Genomic DNA, 20612 nt, shown 5'->3' with positions numbered 1-20612 from the left:
GATCTGTGGCTCTTTGTCCTCCTGTGGATGAGGCTGTTACCCTGGTTTCTGTTCTTTACGGTTCACACTCACTCACTGACCCAATGTGAACAACCAATTTTATTAACAGCCTGACTTTTGCAAAGTGTGTTAGCTTTAAGGGGTTTTATTTGAGGGAAGATAAGTTATATGGAGGAAGCCCTCGGGGTCACCTTTCAAAAGAATGCTTGATCTGAGGCCAGCATCAACCACCCATTTGAAGAGTGAATATTCTATAAAAGGATCCTCTGGAAGTTTCCTTGGAAGGGACGTTTGCTCTGGAATTGAAGGGGAGGGGCAACAAAGGGGCATTTTTTTAATCACCAGCCTAATGCAGAAATCCTCTCCTTTCTCTTTCCACATGAGGACGTTTTCCTTAATTCTGTGCGTTTGTGACTTAAATAAGTGGGTGTTTGCATGTAAATTTCTCCTGGGTTATATTCCATGTAGAGAGACATCAAGCCTACCCCTCCCCACTTCCCCCCCACAGAAGAACTGCCTTCCCCGTGTGTTACAGCTTCTGACCCTTCCCACTGCAGGTGTGTGAGTGCTCGCCTGTCTCCCCCTCTCTGGACTCCCTAGAGATGATGAGCCCTGAGAAAGGAGCAACTTGTCTCCTGGGCATTCACTGAGCAACCAGTTAACACTGTGCCAGGAACCGATACTTAGTATTTGTGCTATGTTCAATTAACATATAATTCATGATACCCATTATCACCCAATTCTTAAATGTCAGGGTCCTCATTATGAGGACTGACTGTTGAGTTATAGTGACACCCTGGCACCCTCTAGGCTTTTGGGGTGTATGAGAAGTATTACACATTTTACCTGGTCCCAAGCCAGACTTGATGGTACACACTGCTAATCCCAGCTGCTCAAGAGGCTGAGGCAGGAAGGATCGCAAGCTTGAGGCCAACCTGGGCAACTTATCAAGACCTTGTCTCCATGTCTCTTTTAGAGGGGAGGCAGGGAGGTACCAGGGGTTGAACTCAGGGACACTCAGCCACTGAGCTACATCCCCAGCCCATTTTTGTATTTTCTTTAGAGATAGGGTCTCATTGAGTTGCTTAGTGCCTCACTTTTTGCTGAGGCTGGCTTTGAATTCGTGATCCTCCTGCCTCAGCCTCTTGAGCCACTGGGATTACAGGTGTGCACCACCACACCTAGCTCCATATCTCTTAATAAAATAAAAAAGGTCTGGGAATGTAGCTCAGTAACAGATCACATGCTTATCATGTGTGAAGCCTTGGGTTCAATTCCCAGCATGGCAAAATAAAAACAAATAAATAGATAGATAGGTAGATAGCATCATCCCTACAATTTTATCAGAGCTTCTGAATCCTTTTTGTGGATTTCTATTTCTCCTTCCTAGTCAAAAAGTTGGTCCTGCCGAGAAATTGACTGTTAATCAAAGCTTTCTTTCTTCTCATTTGATTATAAGTAGCTTAGCTACTTTTCAATATGTAGGAAGAATATTCTTCAAAATATATTCTTTTTTTATGTAAAGATCCCAGAATGCTTAACTGATAAAGAAGGAACACCTTACCTTTTTTTCTTTTAATCCTTTTTAAGATTCCAAAACAATGTACGTGCAGCATGATAGTGAAGCCTGTGGCACCACCTGCAGGCTCCCTGGGTTCAAGTCCAAGCTTCAAAGTTTGACCAGGGAATTGACCCTGGGCAAGTCACTCATGTCCTAGGTTGCCCACCCCATGGTTTTAGGGGTGTTTTTTTTGTTTTGTTTTGTTTTTTGGAGGAATCAATGAAGTTTTTCACAGATAACATTTGGAGGCCTGTCTAGTATACAATATACACTCAATAAATTTTATGCACATGATTTTTCTAAGGAAAAATACACATATTTCACTGCCTAGAATATAATATACATGCAGTTGGATACATGCATGTACACAGACATGCAAACAACACGATTTTTCAAAGAAACTTTCTAGAAAGGAATAAAGATCCACTTGCTATTGTACACAGGAGTGATCGGCCAACCAAGCAAATGTACCGGTGGGGAGGTCTGACGTTGAGCCCAGGCAGATGGAACTGACCCCTAGTGGGTAGCTCTTAGAAACCAGGAGGAAGAGGCAGCCCAAAGCAGTGTGGGGAGTGTAGAAGTCCTTGTTTGCCACTAAATTTTTAAATAACTCTCATGAAATGCATACATGATTATTATTTTTAAAAACTGAGAAAATAATAGTTAATAGAGAAATTGTTAGCATAAAAATCATCTAAGCCCCAGGGTGGGGAAAAAACTCTATTAACATTTTGCTATGCAACTTTTTTTTTTTTTTTTAACGTATGCTGCTAGTATGGAACTCAGGTCCTCATACACTCTGGTCAAGTGCCCTACCACTGAACTATGTCCCCAGCCCACTATCTAGTCTTTTAGTCCTGTTGTGCATACATGAGTATGTGTAAAATATATCATTCACAGTCCTATGCTGTTTCTTGGGCGGGGGGGGGGGACAAAGTACTCCAGTGTTCACCTGTACCTAACAACCTTTTTTTGCCTCAGACAGAAGATAATTGAGCAGTCTGCTGGGGTGACAAGACTGATCCTAAGCCTGTGTGATCAATACAGTCCCCTGCAGCCTGTCCCATGCCCTAGCCCCTCCACAGCAGCACAAATGCAGCCTTCTTGAGTGAGGAAGCTACACTGATGTCCCCAAGTCCTTCCATACTACAAACCATGAGTGACAGCTCCTGGGCCTTTGGCATTTGGCATTTGGGGAGTTTCCAAATGAAGCATTATTTTGGAAGATGATATAAGGCTGCCTGCACGTAACTTAATCTCCCTCAAATAAAACCCTTCAAGATTCACACTTTGCTATTGCACAACTTGCCTGGGAGGGGTGTATTCAGTGAGTGAATCTGAAATTGAAAACTCAATCTGCTCCTCTTGTCTCATTGCTCCCTGTATTTGGTGTTAGTAAAAGCAGGAAAATTATGCTTTGGGAGTCCAGGAAAGGCTGAGCAGAGAACACCACTGGATCTGGCTCTCTGAAGGGCCCTGGCCTCCCCAGAGGATCCAGGAATCTCGGTGCCTGTCTCAGAGATCCATACTTGCTATTGCCACATGCGACTGTCAACACAGAGGCCACAGGGTTAGGGTTCAGTCTATAGCGTGGCTGTAGATCCAGTTACATCACCTGTGAACTGTGACCTTTGATATGCTGCTGAACCACTCAGCAGCTCCATCTTCGTCTGCCCAAGGCCGATGGTCACAGGGCATTCCCCACAGTGTTGGGAGGAAAACTAAGTGCCTGAGGGACTCTTAGCATGGTGCCGACCTCGTAGTGCTAAGTCCTAACAATTACTTCATAATTATTCACAAAGGAACTTCAGGAGGGGGGAAAGCGCAGTTAGGATGATTTTATGTGAGAGATGAGGGATGAATGTAACATTTGGGGTAGATGACTGTTCTCAAACCAAGAGCATTCATGTGACTGAGCTTTGCACTCCGACCCATGACCCCAAGAAAACTGCTAACCCTGGTTCTTTTTTATGCCAATCTCCCCACCAACCCCGTTGCCAGGTGCTATGTACCAGAGGTGGATAGATTAGCCCAAGAGTATGCAGGGCTTTCCAAGGAGCCACCTGCAGGATAGCGTGGGTCTTGAAACATGTCCCATGAGCGACTTAAGTACCCCGTTTCCTGCCACCATGAGCGTCCATGCTTTCTTACCTCTGTGCTTTCATTCCGTTGCCTTTCTCACCTTCCTTCCCATCGCTGTGCCCAAACTGTCCTCGTGAGCACCCCTCCAGCCCCTACCCGCTCCGTGGAGGCTTCCTGCAATAGCTCAGCCTTCTAGCCCCACTGTGCTGAGCCTCAAGACGTGCCAAGGCCCCAAGTAGACGTAGCCCTGAGTCCCACCCACAGCATCTGTCTCTGGGTAGCATCTCTTAAGCTAAAAGGAGGCCTCTAAATTCAGAGATTAGACTTCCTTATGCTGTACCCTGTCCCTCCCGTCTCACAGCCTGAGGGACAACCCTCACCTGATGGGCCAGATGCTGGGACTGGGTGAGATGCGAGGCTCTGCCGAGTCCACCCCAAATCTCAGGCATCGCACAGAACAACTGCTCCACTCCTCCTGAGCTTCTGCTGTCAAAGAGCAGATGGTGTAAAGAAACCCAAGGATTTCTGGTGTCCCCCGTCCTCAGAAATCACCAAGAAAGAGAAAAATGGGCAGGCTCACACGCTCATCCTGCCAGCTCGTCTGAGTTATTTTGGGGCGGCTGAAGCAGTGTGGTGTTTGCTGGATGTGAGCGCTCTGTAATTTGAGAGACAAAAACAGACAGACAAGAAGGCCCACGTGTAGGCTGTGGAATGTCCTCCTAAAAAAAAAAGAAAGAAAAGAAAAAAGGCTGAGATTGTTTATGGTTCTCTTTTCATTGCAAGGGCTTCTGTTTTCCTCCCTTTGCCCCTTCATCTTCTCTACCACTCCACTTTTTGTTCTCCACACAGGACCAAACAGCCCTCCGGCCCTGCTCCCTTCCCCAGGAAAGGAGGCCACCCATCCTGATCTCAGCAAGACCTCCACGGATGCATGGCAAGTCAGCAGGCCTGAGAAGGCTGGCCAGCCTGTGTTGCCCAGGCTCATGGAGCCTGAGGCCCAGGGCAGATCTGCTGTGATGGTCCCCCACGAGTGCAGCACACCCCCAGGGGAGAAGGCAGTGACCCCTCCCGACTTCAGCAAGACTCTGGCCAGCTGCCATGGCACCACCAGAAAGGCAGCTGCCCCCAGAGTTGTGGGACCTGGGGCCGAGGAAGCAACACCAGCCAGTGCCCTCCTGCCACAAGACCTCATATCCCGGGAGCAGAGTCAAGGAACTCCAGCCACCCACTGCAAGGGCTCCAAATCCTCAGAAGACCAAGCCCCTGAGACCCCCCAGGAGGCCACTCTGCTTGAGGTCACAGATGCTGTGTCTGCAAGGGTGTCACGGGCCAGCCCCTCCCTGCCAGTGCCCTCTGACAAGACCAGCGACACGTGTGATGGGGTCTCTGGGCACTGCTGCCCACTGGGGAGCAGAGAGAGCCTGGTGACAGACATTGACAGATTCATCAAGGAGTCAGAGGCTTCTGAAGTGAGGCCTCAGTCTTCTCAGAAAGGGGGAGGCAGGGGTCACCAAGGCAGTTCTCAGGTTATGCTGCAGGCAGGAGCTGGAGGTGGCAGTTCCCAGCATGCTCTTCCAGTCACAGGTGACCAGACATCCTCCCCCAGGAAGGCCTTGGCCACTGCTTCCCCAACAGCCCCACTGTGGGCCTCCCAGCCTTCAGTTTTAGATTCCATTCATCCCAATAAACATTTTACTGTGAACAAAAACTTTCTGAGCAGCTACTCTAGAAATTTTAGCAGCTTTCATGAAGACAGTAACTCCCTGTCAGGCCTGGGCGACAGTACAGAGCCATCTCTCTCCTCCATGTATGGAGATGCCGAGGACTCCTCTTCCGACTCCGAGTCACTCACTGAAGCCCCACAAGCTTCCACCAGGGACAGCTGGTCACAGCCTCGTTCTCATGGGTCTTCTCCCAAGGAAGATCCTACGGAGTCTGAGGAGGAACAAATTGAAATTTGTTCCACGAATGGTCACCCCAATCCACCCTCGACGACTCCCGCTCAGGCTGCACCCTGCCCGGCGTTAGCCAAAGTTCTGCCATTGAAGCACAGTGCGCTGAGCGAGTCCCTGGGAGACCCCTGCGAGACAGCGTCCTTCTTGCCAGGAGCCTCCTGCACTTCCAGCCCAAACTCTCCCCAGATGTTTTCACTCCTGGATCTGAGGGCTCAGGAGCAGGAAACTCCTGCGGAGATGAGCATTTCACAGAGTCACAGGACTCTGTGTGCAGAAGAAACTATGGAAGTGAACGGCCAACCTTCTAAAGTTGTGAGGCACGACCCACCAGTCACACTCGGCTCCCCTCACGTGGTGAATGGTCTGGGACATGACTGGCTGGATGACAAAAACCCAGACAGACAAGAAACAAAGGCAGACACCACTGAAAACGTGTACCCCTTCAGTGTGGACATCCCAAAGAACGGAGAGTCTGTTTTGGCAGACCTACACATCTCGGAGAGTCAAGACCTGGATGACTTGCTGCAGAAACGAAAAATGATCTCCAGGAGGCCCATCATGGCCTGGTTTAAAGAAATAAATAAAAATAGCCAAGGTTCACACGGACAGAGCAAACCAGAGAAGGACTACTCCACCATGCCAGCCAGAAGTCCCGACTCCAAAATTCAGATGTTGAGCTCAAACCACAAAAAGGGGGTTGCCATACCTAATAGCCCTCCTCCGCTCAAAATCAATCTTGAAAATAAAGATTCAACTAAAAAGGGTTCGGTGGAAACACTTTTAAGTAACTGTCAGAAACCCAAGTGCGGCCCGAAGCTGAGGAGACTCAGCATCAAAAGCAAAAGCAAAGTCTGCTCTGAGGCCCCTGCTGCTAATCCTGCTAAGGCTGGTGGGGCAGACCACAGGAAATCCTTAATTTCACCCCAGACCTCCCACAGAATGCTTTCCAAGGGAGCGTCACACCGGTTTCACATAGCTGACCAAGAAGAACATGACAAAAACACCACAGACACCCCCCAGGCTCCCCAGTGTGTGCTGGAGAGCAGGCCACCACTGGCTGCCTCCGGGTCACTGAAGGCCTCCGCATCAGACACGAGCATCAGCACATTCATTTCCCCCCTGACCTCCCCAAAGACGCTTCCTGAACAAAGCACATATAACCGGTTCCACGCGGCTGTCCACTCAGAATCCACCAGAGGTTGCCCAGCGACCCCCAGATCTCCCAGGTGTGGACCAGAGGGCAAGGCACCCTGTGCTCTCTCTGGGCTGGTGAGTCCCGCAGCGTCCAGGAGCAGTGTGTCCCTGGCAGGGGTCAGACAGAATGAGCCACGCACATCCAGTCAGATGGTCTCAGTGTCAGATGCAGCCCAACCCAGGGGGACCAGTGAAAAAGGAAGCAAGAGAATTGCTAGTGATCCCCTGGAAAGAACAAACCAGCTGAAAATAGTTGAGATTTCTTCTGAAAGAATGCCAAAGAATGCATGTGGTGACAAGCCTGCTGAAAGTGACAGACAGGGAGGGTTCTTGGCCCAGGGCAACTGTCAGGAGAAGAGTAAAATCAGATTCCACCAGTCAGTGGAATCATCCCCAAATCATCCATCCTCACTCGTGCCTCCTGCCCCCCAGGTGGAGCAGGAAATGCAACGATCCTTCAGTGTGGCCAAACTGGCTTCCTCCTCCTCCCCTCAACTGCCTGCTAAAAAGGCAGATCCCTCCCAGGGAAGATCAAGCCTGATGTCAGACTCCCTCCGGATGCCCAAGAATGACATACCAATGGCCCCTGCTGGGGAAGACCATCCCTACTTCACCCCAAGGCCAGCCACCAGGACCTACTCCATGCCAGCCCAGTTCTCAAGCCATTTCGGACGGGAGAGTCATTCCCCGCACAGCCCTGGTCGCTCCCCTAGGAATGGCCAGGTCCCTGTAACTAGCACGGGTCTCCCTGAGGCAAAGGCATCCAAAGGCAGTATTCTCAGCCTGGCCAATGGACAGGCTGTATATAGTGTCAAGCCTTTGCAGGAAATGTCAAAGAATGTCCCAACCATAGAGGAAGGCGACATCACCGCAGTCCAGGAGACAAGCTGCCTTGTCACAGACAAAATCAAAGTCACCAGGAGGCATTACTACTATGAGCAGAACTGGCCCCATGAATCTACCTCATTTTTCTCTGTGAAACAGAGGATCAAGTCTTTTGAGAACCTGGCCAATTCTGACCGGCCCACCACCAAGTCCGGGGCATCCCCATTTTTGTCTGTAAGCTCCAAGCCTCCCATTGGCAGGCGGTCATCTGGCAGCATCACTTCAGGGAGCCTTGGCTACCCAAGTGATGCAGCAGCGAGGTCACTGAGACGCAGCTTGAGTTCCTGCAGCGAAAGCCAAAGTGAATCCGGTGCTCTTCTCCCACCGATGACCAAGTCGCCGTCTAGCATGACTTTGATTGTCTCCCGGCAGAATGCACCAGAGACCAGGAACAAGGTTCCAGATTCAGACCAAAAGAAATCGCTTGTTCCTCTGGGAATCCCCACCCCAACCGTGACTCCAGCCTCTCCCATCAAGAAGAACAAGTCCTCAGTGCGCCACGCCCAGCCCTCCCCTGTGTCCCGCTCTAAGCTGCAGGAACTGAGAGCCTTGAGCATGCCCGACCTTGACAAGCTCTGCAGCAGCGAGGACTACCCCGCAGGGCCCTCCGCCATGCTCTTCAAAACCCAGCTAGAGATCATCCCCAGGAGGTCGCTGGGCTCCCCCAGTGGCTCCCCAACTGCAGGCCTTCCTGGCCTTGGTGGACCGGCCACCCTTTCATGTCCGGGGAAGGGTGGAAACAGGGCCTGTCCAGGAAGAAGCAGTCCTACAGCCAGTGAGCCTGCAGCACCCAGTTCAGCCAACGAGGTGGGTAAAACCACCCAGGACCTGCCTTCTGGAAAAAGCTGGTCAGTTAAGTAAGTATCTACCCTCCCTTTTGTTTAAATAAACTTACATTATTTTGGAATGGTTTTTAAGTTCATATGAAAGTTGCCAAGGTAGTACAGGAAGCTCCCATGTACCTCTCACCCAGCTCTAACTGTTGTTAACATCTCACATAACCACGGTCCATTTGTCGAAAGTAAGAAATTAACATTGAGCAATCCTATTAACCAAACTACAAAGTCTATTCAGATTCCGCTAAATAAATTCCACTAATGTCCCTTTTCTATTCCAGGATCCAATCCAGAGTACCACATTGCATTTAGCCTCCTCTGTTTTCAATATAGTTACGGGAAACAAGTGCCTGCAGGGAAGAGTTTGTCAAAATGCTGCCCCGAGTAGCACATTCCCCAGGCACTGGCACTTACTAAGCAAAAGCAACCTGCAAGGGAGATGGGAAGGAAGAGAAGGCTGCACCTCAGGGGGGAACCTGGGCTGTGGAAAGTGACTGCAGTCCAATGGGAATTTCCAGCATATTTTAAATGTTTCACCTGAGCCTACATATTAAATATTTTACATGTCAGAGTGTCCTATTAAACCCCTGTATCCATCCCCTAACATCTTGGAGGAATCCCTGAACCCAGAGCACTCCTATTACTATTGTCAAAAATTGTCCCAATAATTGTCAATGTGAAGGACATTCCTGCTCAGCATTCAGGGCCCTTAGTTTGGAGTGGGAGTTACAACTAGAAGAAAACATAAGCAGCAGCACCTCAGAAAATAACTGCCATATATTTGAATAGCATTCATTTCAAATGCATCCTTAGAAAATGGAAAAATTGCTTCCTCCTTTAATGTTTTCAAAATATACTTGTTATTTAGTTTGGATCAACTTGAAGTCTCAGTGGGGGACCAGCAGAGATTACAGGCTGTTTTGTCATCGGTGGGATCAAAATCTTCCACCCTCACTCTCATTCAGGAAGCGAAAGCACAATCAGAGGTGAGTGAATGCAGAGGGTGCACAAAAACGGCAGCAGCATTAGTGGCCAGGTGCCCGTCGCCTGTTCTGACAGCCAAGGAGGGCGCGCGTCTGGTCCTGGAAGGCCTGGCTGGGCTGGGAATTCTACATCTCAGTCGGACTCTTGCCTCGTTTGCTGCCAGCTGGCTTCAGAAGCTAGACCTTCATGGAAAGTTCACATGCCATATTGGTGTCACTGCTATTTTAATTTCCTGGTAGCAAGTTACCACCTTTCCCACCCCCAGATTTGGAGTTTGTCTGCAGAGGGGCTTCTAAGCAGGACTGTGAAATGCTTCCAATGACCAAAGTCCCTCCAGCCACTTCACTGTGCACATTAACTAGTGAAGGGCGCCACCTGCAGGTAAAAGAAACAGTTACACCAATACAGTCCTTGTATCCTGAGGCCTAGGAGTTTGGGAACCCCTGTATAAGACAAAGGAGCTAATTACAAATAAAGTCTTTAAATGAATCAGATGTAACAATAACAAAAGAGAGGATGGCATCACATATAAAATACTACTCTGAAGAATAAAAGCTTCTCAGGACTGTTCATAGAAATTTGAAACCTAAGAGTTGAATATTAGGAAAATGCAAATATGAACAAATTTTTCTTTCCTAGTAATGTATTTGGCTTACTAACTTCATCTACAAACACTGTTCTAAAAATTAAAATATTACCCAAAGGATGCTATTTGAGGTTTATTATCTAACAGTCTTGCCATTTTTTTTTTTTTTTTTTTTGGCCATACTAGGAATTGAACCCAAGGGTGCTCTACCACTGAGCCACACCCCCAGCCCTTTTTAGTTTTTGAGACAGTGTCTCAGTAAGTTACCCAGGCTGGCCTTGAACTAGCAATCCTCCTGCCTCAGCTTCCTAAGTGGCTAGGGTTCCAGGCATATGCCACCCCACCTAGCCAGCTCTGGCAGCTAATAAGCTGGCAGGGATGGTGAGCACAGGGGGAAGAGGGGAGATGATACCCTTTTAGTTTCACCTCCCCTCAGAGTCTCAGCCCACTGGTTTGGGTGTGTGCAGTTAGGAAACACCTGGGCACCAAGCAGTTTTCACTTTCAGTGAAAGGAAGTAGTCCATCTCTCGCTGCCTTCTTGGACTTGTCATTACAGTAAGCAAGCATCTCACGCAGGAAGAGTCTCAGATCTCTATCAAGGTGGGAAGGGTGGGGTCACCCTCAGCCAGGACCCTCTGCTCCGAACATTTTATTTACAGTGTTAGATAATGTGGAGAAAGAGAAAAACAGTCTAAGCCAGCCTCATACACCAGGTGCCCATTACAGGAACCAGAAATAAAGTGGTGACTTTTTCTATGGACAGGATGCCCAGTGCTGCCCTTGCAGCCATCGTCTGAGGCCTCCCTCCCTCTGGTTTGATATACATCCCCAGTGTGGCTTGGTGTTGAAGATCAAGCCTACTTTCATCAGAATACAGCTCTCTCTCGCGTTCTCTCTCTCTCTCTCTCGCTCTCTCGCTCTCTCGCTCTCTCTCTCTCTCGCTCGCTCTCGCTCACTCTCACTCTCCCCCCATCCTTCCCCCTTGTTTTCTTATTGTGTTCCCAAGCTGATTTCAGAGAGGAGGGGTGAGCAGAGACCGCCTCATTCTGCCATCTTCACACTAGCAGTTTTCTGCCTTGTTTTTTTTCCAGTGAGTATGGTTTGCAGGTGCTAAAAATGGAACTGTTGTACAAAACTACTTCACAGCCTTTGGTGGTGCTGTGAGAGATGACAGAGGTCATCTCACAACCATCCCTGGTCTTCTGACTTCAGCACACCCAAGCCTTGAAGAGCACTTCATGGTTCATCTGGCTTCCGGGGTACTGTGCTGAGCTTCTCAAGCAAAATTTGGCCAGTTAGCCAGCTTCTAGCACACTGGTATCCTCACACACCCTGGAAAAAAACAATTTGAATGAATTAAAATATTGGTGACAACAAGTACTGCATTATAGGAGCTCTATCTTCAAATGTTCTGTCACTTTGTGGTTAAATACCTGGGAAATATTCATATTCCATATTCATATTTCTTTACCTTCCAGAAGCTACACAAAAATCATTTACTGCCCACGTGTTTCCATTTTTGTTTAGAAGCCCAGTAGACATCCTTCTGTCTACTGATGTGTGCTTGGGCACAGGTATGGCTGAAGGACATTCTGGTATCAGCACATGTGCCTTGGTCCAAATCAGCTTCTTAGGAGAGAGAGAAAATGCTTAGAAATTAGCCCTTGTGACTTCCTAACAGGACCAAACACTTTCTTCTACCAGGTTCTCTCCCTTGCTGTTATAGAGTTGGTCTTCTGTCTCAGCTGTTTTCTTTCATCAAATCCATCTTTAAGGGTTACTTTTAGACTCTTGTTCTAGTGCTATATTTGAGAACACCTTGAAGTGATGGATTATCAATCACTTCATAAGAAAAAAGAACAATGCAGAGCTTTAAAATGTTGCTGAATCACATGTCACATGTGGGTGAAGGAAATAAGTTCAGAATAATTAGCCCAGCCAGTTTATTTATTTTAAAATCTTTTATTCCAAAAATATCTTTGGATGCGCGAGACAGGGACAGTCTTCTGGTACTTAGTCCTACGATACTACTAAGAATGCTTTAGTCTCAATATCAGTTGAGTATTAGTTTTAACATAGTTTTTAGGTATTTTCTTCTTTCCTTCCCAGGGATTGAACCCAGAGGTGCTCTACCACTGAACTACAGGGTTTGTTTTGAGACAAGGTCTGACTGAATTGCAGTGGCCAGAAATTAGGGATCTTTCTGCCTTAGCCTTCCAAGTCACTGTGATTATAGGTGTCCACCATCACCCCCAGAAACATACTTTGTTTTTTATATTCTGAGTATTTTAGGACTGCTAGTTAATTTGCACCTGAAATCTAGTAACTGAACGTGCCAGAAGTGAGCATATAAAACACAAGGCCTCTGTCACTTAATCTTTTTTGCGGCTGTTGAAATTGGCTTTGCTAAATGTAGATGTAAAGAATTCTAGAATAAGGAATTCCCTTCAAGGTGAAAGTCTGTGCTATAATCAGATTTAGGAAGATACAATCTGGTGCCTCAAATGGCTTGAAAACGTGGGAATGCTTAATGCCCCTGCCCACATCCTGGTTCATGTTCACCTTCCCAGGGGTTCCACAACTGCAGCATAGACCCTCAGAACTTTCCACTTAAGCACTACCCAGAAGGGGTGCAGGTTGACCTGGGGACTTCTCTGACATTTCTGTGTGAGCTAGGGAATCACTGAGGCCTGGGATGGGCACCTACAGGAGGATTTAAGTTGGAGCGTCTCATTCTTGGCACTGGGAATATACAGTAAATTGTTTTCCTGTTTCTCTTGACTAGAATAAAGAAGATATTTGCTTCATAGTCTTGAATAAAAAAGAAGGCTCAGGTTTGGGATTCAGTGTGGCAGGAGGGACAGATGTGGAGCCAAAATCAATCATGGTAAGTGACAGTGCCATTAGGATACAGATTGAACAGGATACAGATTCTGATTATAACATTCAAAGGCTACTGAGTTGTGTTAGCTACTACTTACACAGAAATGGAAACATGGAGGAAGTAGTTCACAGTATTTTCATTGACAAAGAAGACTGACATATGACTGACATGTATAGACCACATGTCAATACATATAAGCACAGTTATCTATATCCTTATAACTTGCCTAAATATCTTATTTAAGCACTAGAAAAACCTGAGGATCAACTGACCTAACTTAAATTCACTTATAAAATCACCTCTTTCCAAAGAATAGTAATGTAAGATATTTTATCACTCAGAGGCCTCGAGATCATGAAGGCCACTTTCATTGGTCTCATTTGTCCTTGTATTCCTGTTGCCTCATGGATGCCACACACATTAGACACTAACAAGAAGTTGAGTAAAAAATATGTGCTGGTATTGACATTTGTAATTCCACGTCCCGCACTGAATGATTTTGATCAACTTAAATATTTGTCATGAATAAGAAAACTTGTCATGAGGAACTTGTCTTCACTACAGAGTAGCAGTTGCTGTTTTGCCATCCCTGGAGGTCATAAATGGATTCTAGCTTTTGTTCCCCTTTCCTTTCTCCTTTCCAGGTCCACAGGGTGTTTTCTCAGGGGGCGGCTTCTCAGGAAGGGACTGTGAACCGAGGGGATTTCCTTCTCTCCATCAATGGCACCTCGTTGGCTGGCTTAGCCCACGGAGACGTCTTGAAGGTTCTGCATCAGGCACAGCTGCACAGACATGTCCTCATGGTCATCAAGAAAGGGAATGAACAGCCCAGATCCTCCTCCAGGCAGGAGCCTCCCATGGCCAATGGAAAGGGTTCGCTTTCCAGAAAGACCATGTCTCTGGAGCCTGGAACTGGTAAGATATCAGTTCAATAACCAGCATTCTGGTTAGACATTAACAAAATAATGGCCAGTTCCTGAATCAGAAAAAGTGAATGTAGTGAAATATAGTGTTTGGGGATGCTTCCTGCAAAAGAAGTATTACAAACAATTTTGTTTAAAACTCCGTAGTGAAAGCCACACTGCTGAAAATTACTTGGCAGCTTCTCTCAACATCCTAAGGAGACACCATCATATTTACATCTCTTTGTTAGAACTTAAGTGGCTGGTAAGTAAAATCAAGGAATTCTTGTGACAGGGAAAATCCGTATTGAAGGAGAAATTCAAGAATGAGATTTGTCCCTGGGAAACATCAAGGTTGAGATTTTTTTCCTGTTTTGTAAGAACATAAGGAAATGAAAGAGCAAACATGTTTTTGTGTTTGAAAACAGACTGCAGCCTTCATCTGCTGAGAAGTATTTGCTACAAGGGATTCTCTGTGCCCCTCTGCGAGGTACTGCCTCAACACCAAGTACGCTTGTTTCTGACCACAGGCTGATTTCAGCCTCCAGAGAAGCACTGCACCCAGTGTCCTCCGCCTCTGCATTTGGGAATGACCTCTCTCTAGTCCAGAAGGCAGACAAGATCTACTGGAGTTGAGTTAGGCCACTGCCTTCTGGGAGGGGCCTTTTGCTTTCTTTTCAGCATCTCCCCCTGATGATCAAGGGTAGCTGAATGTCTCTGCTAAACTTGGCTTCACTGTGGCCTGAGCAATCTGTAAAGATTTTGCTGAAAATGGATTTGATTCCATTGAACAAATGAGAAACTCTACCTGTCAAGATTCCGACACAGTGGCTCCCGTGTCCTCGGCTCTTCTGTTTTCCACTCCTAGAGAGCTGACACCTTTCCCAACACACGGAAACACCTTCCTCATCAGACTGATGCTCACCTTTGCCCCAGCACTCTCCAGTGGTTGGAGTATTTTCAGTGGGATCCTGGGGATTCAACCTATCAAAGGAAACATTTGGCACTTAATCCTAATAGCTTCCAGAGTTTTTGAGATTTACAACTCAAGAGAAGACCATCTTATTATCACTTATAATCCTGAAGTATTTCTGTAGCACCTCCAGACCACTGACCTTGAACCAGACCCAGCAGCATTATCCAGCTGTCAGCACCTTGAGGGCTGAAGCTCATTGCTATTCTTTAGGGTTTCCCTGCCCTGGGGCTCCCTGGTCCTATGCAGTTATTTTTTGGCAAACACTGACAGCATCTGATTTAGGCCTGATATGATAAGTTGCACATTGGAGATACCTGGAAAGCTTTGTCCAGAAAATTCCTCAATGAAATCAGAATGCTACGGAGTGGGGACCTGGCATCAGCACCTCTTTAATGTTCCAAGTGATTCTGGGAGGCAGGGCGCCCCTGGATGGGTTTTTTGTTTTTCTGTTTAACAGGAAGTAAAGTCACCTATTGAAAAATTGTGCCACTCCCCGTATTAGTAAATGTCCTTCAGACCACGTGCTTTGGCTTTAAGCCGCAATAATGATTTATGTTCAAAGGTGATGATGCTAGCTAGCTCCGCCTCCGCCCTAACAAATGTGGTTAAGTGGGCCCTTTAATTCCTTTGTGGTCCTTCCCCTGCCTCCCGAGCAACTAAGTGCACCTTTCCACTCAACTCTAATATCCTTGGCTGGAACAGCACAGAAGAATCATTAAAAGGCGAGTTTACAATTCCTACTCGGACCTCAGCCTGGCCTCTCCAAACTAGCACAGAGTGGGTGCCAGTTCCTCACAATGGAGGAGGTGTAACCATGGAAACGCTTCTCTCCACTGTGGAGCCAGATGCCAGTGAAGGCAGCCGTGCCTGGAGGCAGGATTTCCCCTCATAGGAGCATGATGCAAGGAAGGAAGCCCTGCTCAGTCCCAGGGAGCTTCTGAGTCAATTATGACAGCCCTCATGTGAGGCCAGGCACTTTGGTGCTGCTGCTTTTAGTACCAGACGGTGACACTCTGCGGCACAGAATTCAGGGTTAGCAGGAAATCCAATTTGATTCCCTAAGTGTTACTTCCATCCTCACTAAGATGCGTACCATCAAGCCCTGGGCTTGGCAAGAGCAGTATTTTCTGGGGATTTCTGCTTGGGTGTAAAAGCATTCTCCACACTTGCGGGAAATACACAGGAGAGCAGAATACGTAAGCACAGCAGGAACGTAGCCAGGCAGGCAGCCACATGCTGGATACCAGCCTGAATGCTGAGCCCAAAGGTTTTGCTGAAAGTACTTCATGGGTTACAGGACTTGAGGGTGGCAGGAGACTATAGTGGGAGTAATGCATTTGGGGGCGGGTCATTGGGCACGTGGCACAATGAGCAACCCTGTCATTTTTATCCTGATAAATATCATTGCTGCAGGGAGAAGCGGAGCTGCTCCTGGTGCTCTGTGTGTTGAAGTGCTAAAGACCTCAGCTGGGCTGGGACTGAGTCTGGATGGAGGAAAATCATCCATGTCTGGAGATGGGCCCCTGGTCATTAAAAGGGTGTACAAAGGTAATGTCCGGGGAAGCTCAGCCAGCCTCCTCCTACCATTTCCACATGTCTCCATGAAAAATCAGTGCCTTCCATTGGAAATCAAACTTGATTTGATTTTGTAATTTTTATTTTATTTTATTTTAGTATTGGGGATGGAACCCAGAGAGACTTTACCACTGAGCTATATCCCCAGCCCTTTTTATTTTTCACTTTGAGACAGGGTCTCACTAAGTTGCTGAGGCTGGCCTCGAACTTCAGATCCTCTTGCCGCAGCCTCCCAAGTCAGGCATGCACCACTGTGTCTGGCTTCACACTCGTTTTTAAAATTCTAAAATGTCTTTAATGCTTTTGACATGTAGGGATTATTCTGGGTCATCCATGTAGTTTTTTACACATATTAAAACTCATGCTGTATCCATGTAACAGCCTGTCAGGTGACTAACAAGCTAAGTAACGCCATCAGACTCACCAGTCAGGAGTACTTAATACCAGCCAAGATCTCTCTAACTGAAAATACTAGACTGCAAGATGGGGAATGGGGTTGTGGCTCAGTGGTAGAGCATTTGCCTAGCGTGTGTGAGGGTTAGGGTTCAGTCCTCAGCACCATATACAAATATATAAAAATAAATGTTCATTGACAAGATTTATATATATATGAAAATAGGAGGTAGATCTTATTGAAATGATCAGTAAAGATGAGGTTTCTTTGTGAACTTGGATAATTCATTTTATGATCTTGAGAAGCTTTCAAAAATCTCTTCAGATTCCTAAACTGAATAACTATATTAATGATATAATTGTAATATTATTATGTATTGACATTGTTGGTACAGAGTAGAAACCCATTAAAGTGGGCTGGGGTTATGGCTCAGGGTGCTTGCCTAGCATGTGTGAGGCACTGGGTTCGATTCTCAACACCACATATAAATAAATGAATAAAATAAAGGTTCATCAACATCTAAAAAATATAAAAAAAAAAACCATTAAAGTTAAGAGAATGTTACAAAATAAGTAAGTCAATAAATAGTAACATCAGTTCTTAGCTAAGGATTTTTTTTTATTATTTTAATGACCACAAGTCATTAGTTACTGACCTTTAGTGTTTTTCTATAATTATATAGTAATTTTGAAGCCTTTCTCCACTCCTGACACACAGCACTAATAGTAAAAAAAAAAAAAAAAAAAAAAAAAAATTCTTCAATATAGAGCTGTGCTTTAAAAAACAATCTCCAGCGCTCTCAGCCTTACCCCATCTTCTAGGAAACCTTGAGAGCCACATGGAGGAAGAAGCAAATGCACAGGGTGAAGTGCTTGTGAACTGCTCACCTGTTTAACCCAGAGGCCACAAGAACCAAAATAAGGGCCTCTGGGGGCCAGGGAGGCTGGCCCAAGTCGTTGACGGCATGCTGCTATGCTGCTGTCTAGAAGTTCTTTGAGTGGATCTAGACCTTCACTGCCATCGAGTTGCCAAGACTACCTCTGAGAGCACCTGCGCACACAATAACCTTCTCTGTTGGTCATTTGCCCTGACCTTATGACATTCTGAACTAGTTCTATTCTCCATTGTGGCCAAGAACAACACATGAACACTAAATTATCTCTTCTGCTAACTTAGCTGAAGAATGGGGGGGGGGGGCCGGGAAACCTCTATGGATCAAAAGTTGAAGTGAAATCCATAGTGACAGGTAAGCAGGGCTGCCACCCTGTGGCCCAGAGGAAGCAGGAGATGGGAAACAGGCAGTGGAAGCTGGGGCTCCAGTGTCCACCTAGGAATAGGAGCTGAGCACCTCCTGAATTTCTGGACAACTGGAACCAGGCATCTTGTGAAGGGAAGGGCTGATCTGTTCTCCACCAGTCAGCTGTCTGCCCTTGGCCCTACCAGCAGGCAGAAGACAGGCACGTATCAGGAGTCGGGCCTCTGCTACGTGGTGTCTGAACTTAACAGTGCCAAGGTAGAGAAACCACATTCGTTACTCATCTAGTTGACAGAACAGTAGACAGAGAGCTGAGCTAAGGCAAGCATGAAGCAACTTAACTATAACAGCACTGGCAAGGGACAGCTCTCGGAGTACACAGGACGTGGAGATCCATTGCCGGGAGCCCCATGAATAGGAAAGCCCATTAAAAAATAAAGGCAGGAATAATATCCAAGCATCAAGAGCATACCCAAAAGGAGCAGAGATGTTAAAAAAACAAATGCCCACACACACCTTTAATGAAAATGAAGTCAAATGTATTTTTAATTAATAAAAAAGTAGACTGAATTCATATAAGGACAGAATTTGTAAGAATAGTGATAGAAGAAACAATTTAAACTACAAAAGGGTAAAAGGGATAAGGACTTTCAGAAGGAAAAGACAGATGAGAGGAAATATGAGGAGAAACTGTAACTAAGACTTTTCCAAAACTAAAAACAGGAGTCCTCAAACTGGGGCGGGGGAGGGGGGAGATACATCATCAAGGGCAAAACAGGCTGCATATATAAAAACCCAAATCATGTAAAGAATAATGTGGAAATCTAAATAGCCAACAGATCAGTTCCTCAGCATGAATGCCAAAAGTTAACAGAGTAACACCTACAGAAGACAGAGGGCAACTGCTGTCCATCTACCCACTAAGCCATCACTCCAGAGGAACAGCTGAATGGAACTCATGAAAGGAGCTGGAGTCGCTGCCTCCAGGGCCAGTCACAGGACAGCCTCCATAGGCTAAGAAGCACACAGCAGGCGGGGTGGTGTTCCACTCCTGTAATCCCTGCAGCTCAGGCAAAAGGATTGTGAGTTCAAGGTCAGCCTCAGCAACTTAGCAAGGAAGGCCCTAAATCTAAATAAAATATTAAAAAGGGCTGGGGATGTGGCTCAGTGGTTAAGCACCCCTGGATTCAATCCCTGGTACCAAAAAAAAAAAAAAAAGACATAGCTTAAAAAGGTGTCCAAGGCCAATGTACCCAAATCCCAGAGCTACAACTGGCTTAGCACCCAATCTGACTGGGGAGCCTGTGCTCAGTTTTAGAATTTGCAGCATTTTCAATTTTCAGATTAGAGATGCTCAGTTGGTAAAGTCTATCCACATATTCCAAAATCTAAAATACTTCTAGTCCCAAGCACTTCAGTTAAGGGAAATTTAACCTGTACTGACTTTTTGTGTAAATCTAATCTATTACCGCCCCCCCGCAAAAAAATTTTTTTAAATAACTAAATATTGTATCTCCCTTAAAGGTCAGAAATTGTATCCATGACCAAATTAATAAACAGTTATTTTTAACTCCTTATGTGCAGCAGCAGCCACCCAAGAAAAAGTTAGAACATCATCACTAGTACAATTCTGGGTCTGGGCTTCTTCTGAAATGTTTCTCCTTTCATCATTTTACCAAATAACTCAGCAATACATAATCCAAAAACAAAAAAATTGAAAACTGGAAGTATAGGAATATAATTGGAAAACTGTTCATATTTCCTGACGGGGAGGAGGGGAGAAGAAGAAGAACCTAAGATAATCTAATATCAGGCCAATGTGAATAGTTCACCAAACTGAGGAGTTCACAATCAATATACAGAGATCAACAGAACTTCTCATACGTTAGCAATAACCATTATTTTTAATTCACACAGGAAGATTTATTCAACATAACAGAAAACCATCTTTAAAAAAAAACAATCATATATCACTTAACAACAGGGATAGATTCTGAAAGATGCACTACTAGTCAACTTAGTTGCCACAGGAACACCACGGTGTACTTATATTAAGATAGCCTTGCCACTCTAGGTGATGTAATATTATGGTACCACCATTGTATATGCAGCAAGTCACTGACCAAAATGTCATTATGTGACACTTTTGACAGCAGAAGGTTTAATACATGGGGGGGAAAAAAGTCTGAGTAGATATAAAAATACAAGTGACTGACTAGAAGAACATCTATTGAATTTAATAAAAAAAAAATATTTGGATCCATTTTATCATGAGCGCTCATCATATATGATATATGGACATACATACATTCAAACATATAACACAAAACACAAGTGTGCACACATAATATAATACATACAACACATAACATTATAGTAAAGGCCTTATAACTTTTTACAGGTGAAATCTCCATTGCAATGTTTAAAAACTCTATAGTCAAAAAATAGAACTGATCAGCAAAACATTAACCTAGGTCTGTATGAGCTCAAAAAACAAAATAGAACTTCATGATATGGCAAAGGGCAATAATAAAATAGATATT

General features: G+C 45.8%; 1 protein-coding gene and 1 long non-coding RNA gene across 16 annotated transcripts in view; one reads left to right on the top strand and one right to left on the bottom strand.

Annotated features, from left to right (window-relative positions):
- The window catches only part of Pdzd2 (PDZ domain containing 2), a 365551-nt gene that overhangs the window by 335471 nt on the left and 9468 nt on the right, over positions 1-20612 (top strand). For all 15 annotated transcript variants that reach the window (XM_048802942.1, XM_048802941.1, XM_048802940.1 and 12 more), the window contains 5 exons: positions 4493-8534; positions 9382-9499; positions 12869-12970; positions 13612-13882; positions 16259-16393. In XM_048802942.1, the coding sequence (XP_048658899.1) occupies positions 4493-8534; positions 9382-9499; positions 12869-12970; positions 13612-13882; positions 16259-16393 (4668 nt within the window). The remainder of the gene's footprint in view (positions 1-4492; positions 8535-9381; positions 9500-12868; positions 12971-13611; positions 13883-16258; positions 16394-20612) is intronic.
- On the bottom strand, positions 10337-14992 carry LOC125616743. The gene is made up of 2 exons (XR_007347488.1): positions 14678-14992; positions 10337-11415 (listed from the first exon to the last, which is right to left on the bottom strand). It is a non-coding gene; the product is annotated as an uncharacterized LOC125616743 (long non-coding RNA).

This window comes from Marmota marmota, unplaced genomic scaffold, assembly GCF_001458135.2.
Source record: "Marmota marmota marmota unplaced genomic scaffold, marMar, whole genome shotgun sequence".
Taxonomy (NCBI): Eukaryota; Metazoa; Chordata; class Mammalia; order Rodentia; family Sciuridae; genus Marmota; species Marmota marmota.
This window is presented reverse-complemented; position numbering and strand designations above follow the sequence as displayed.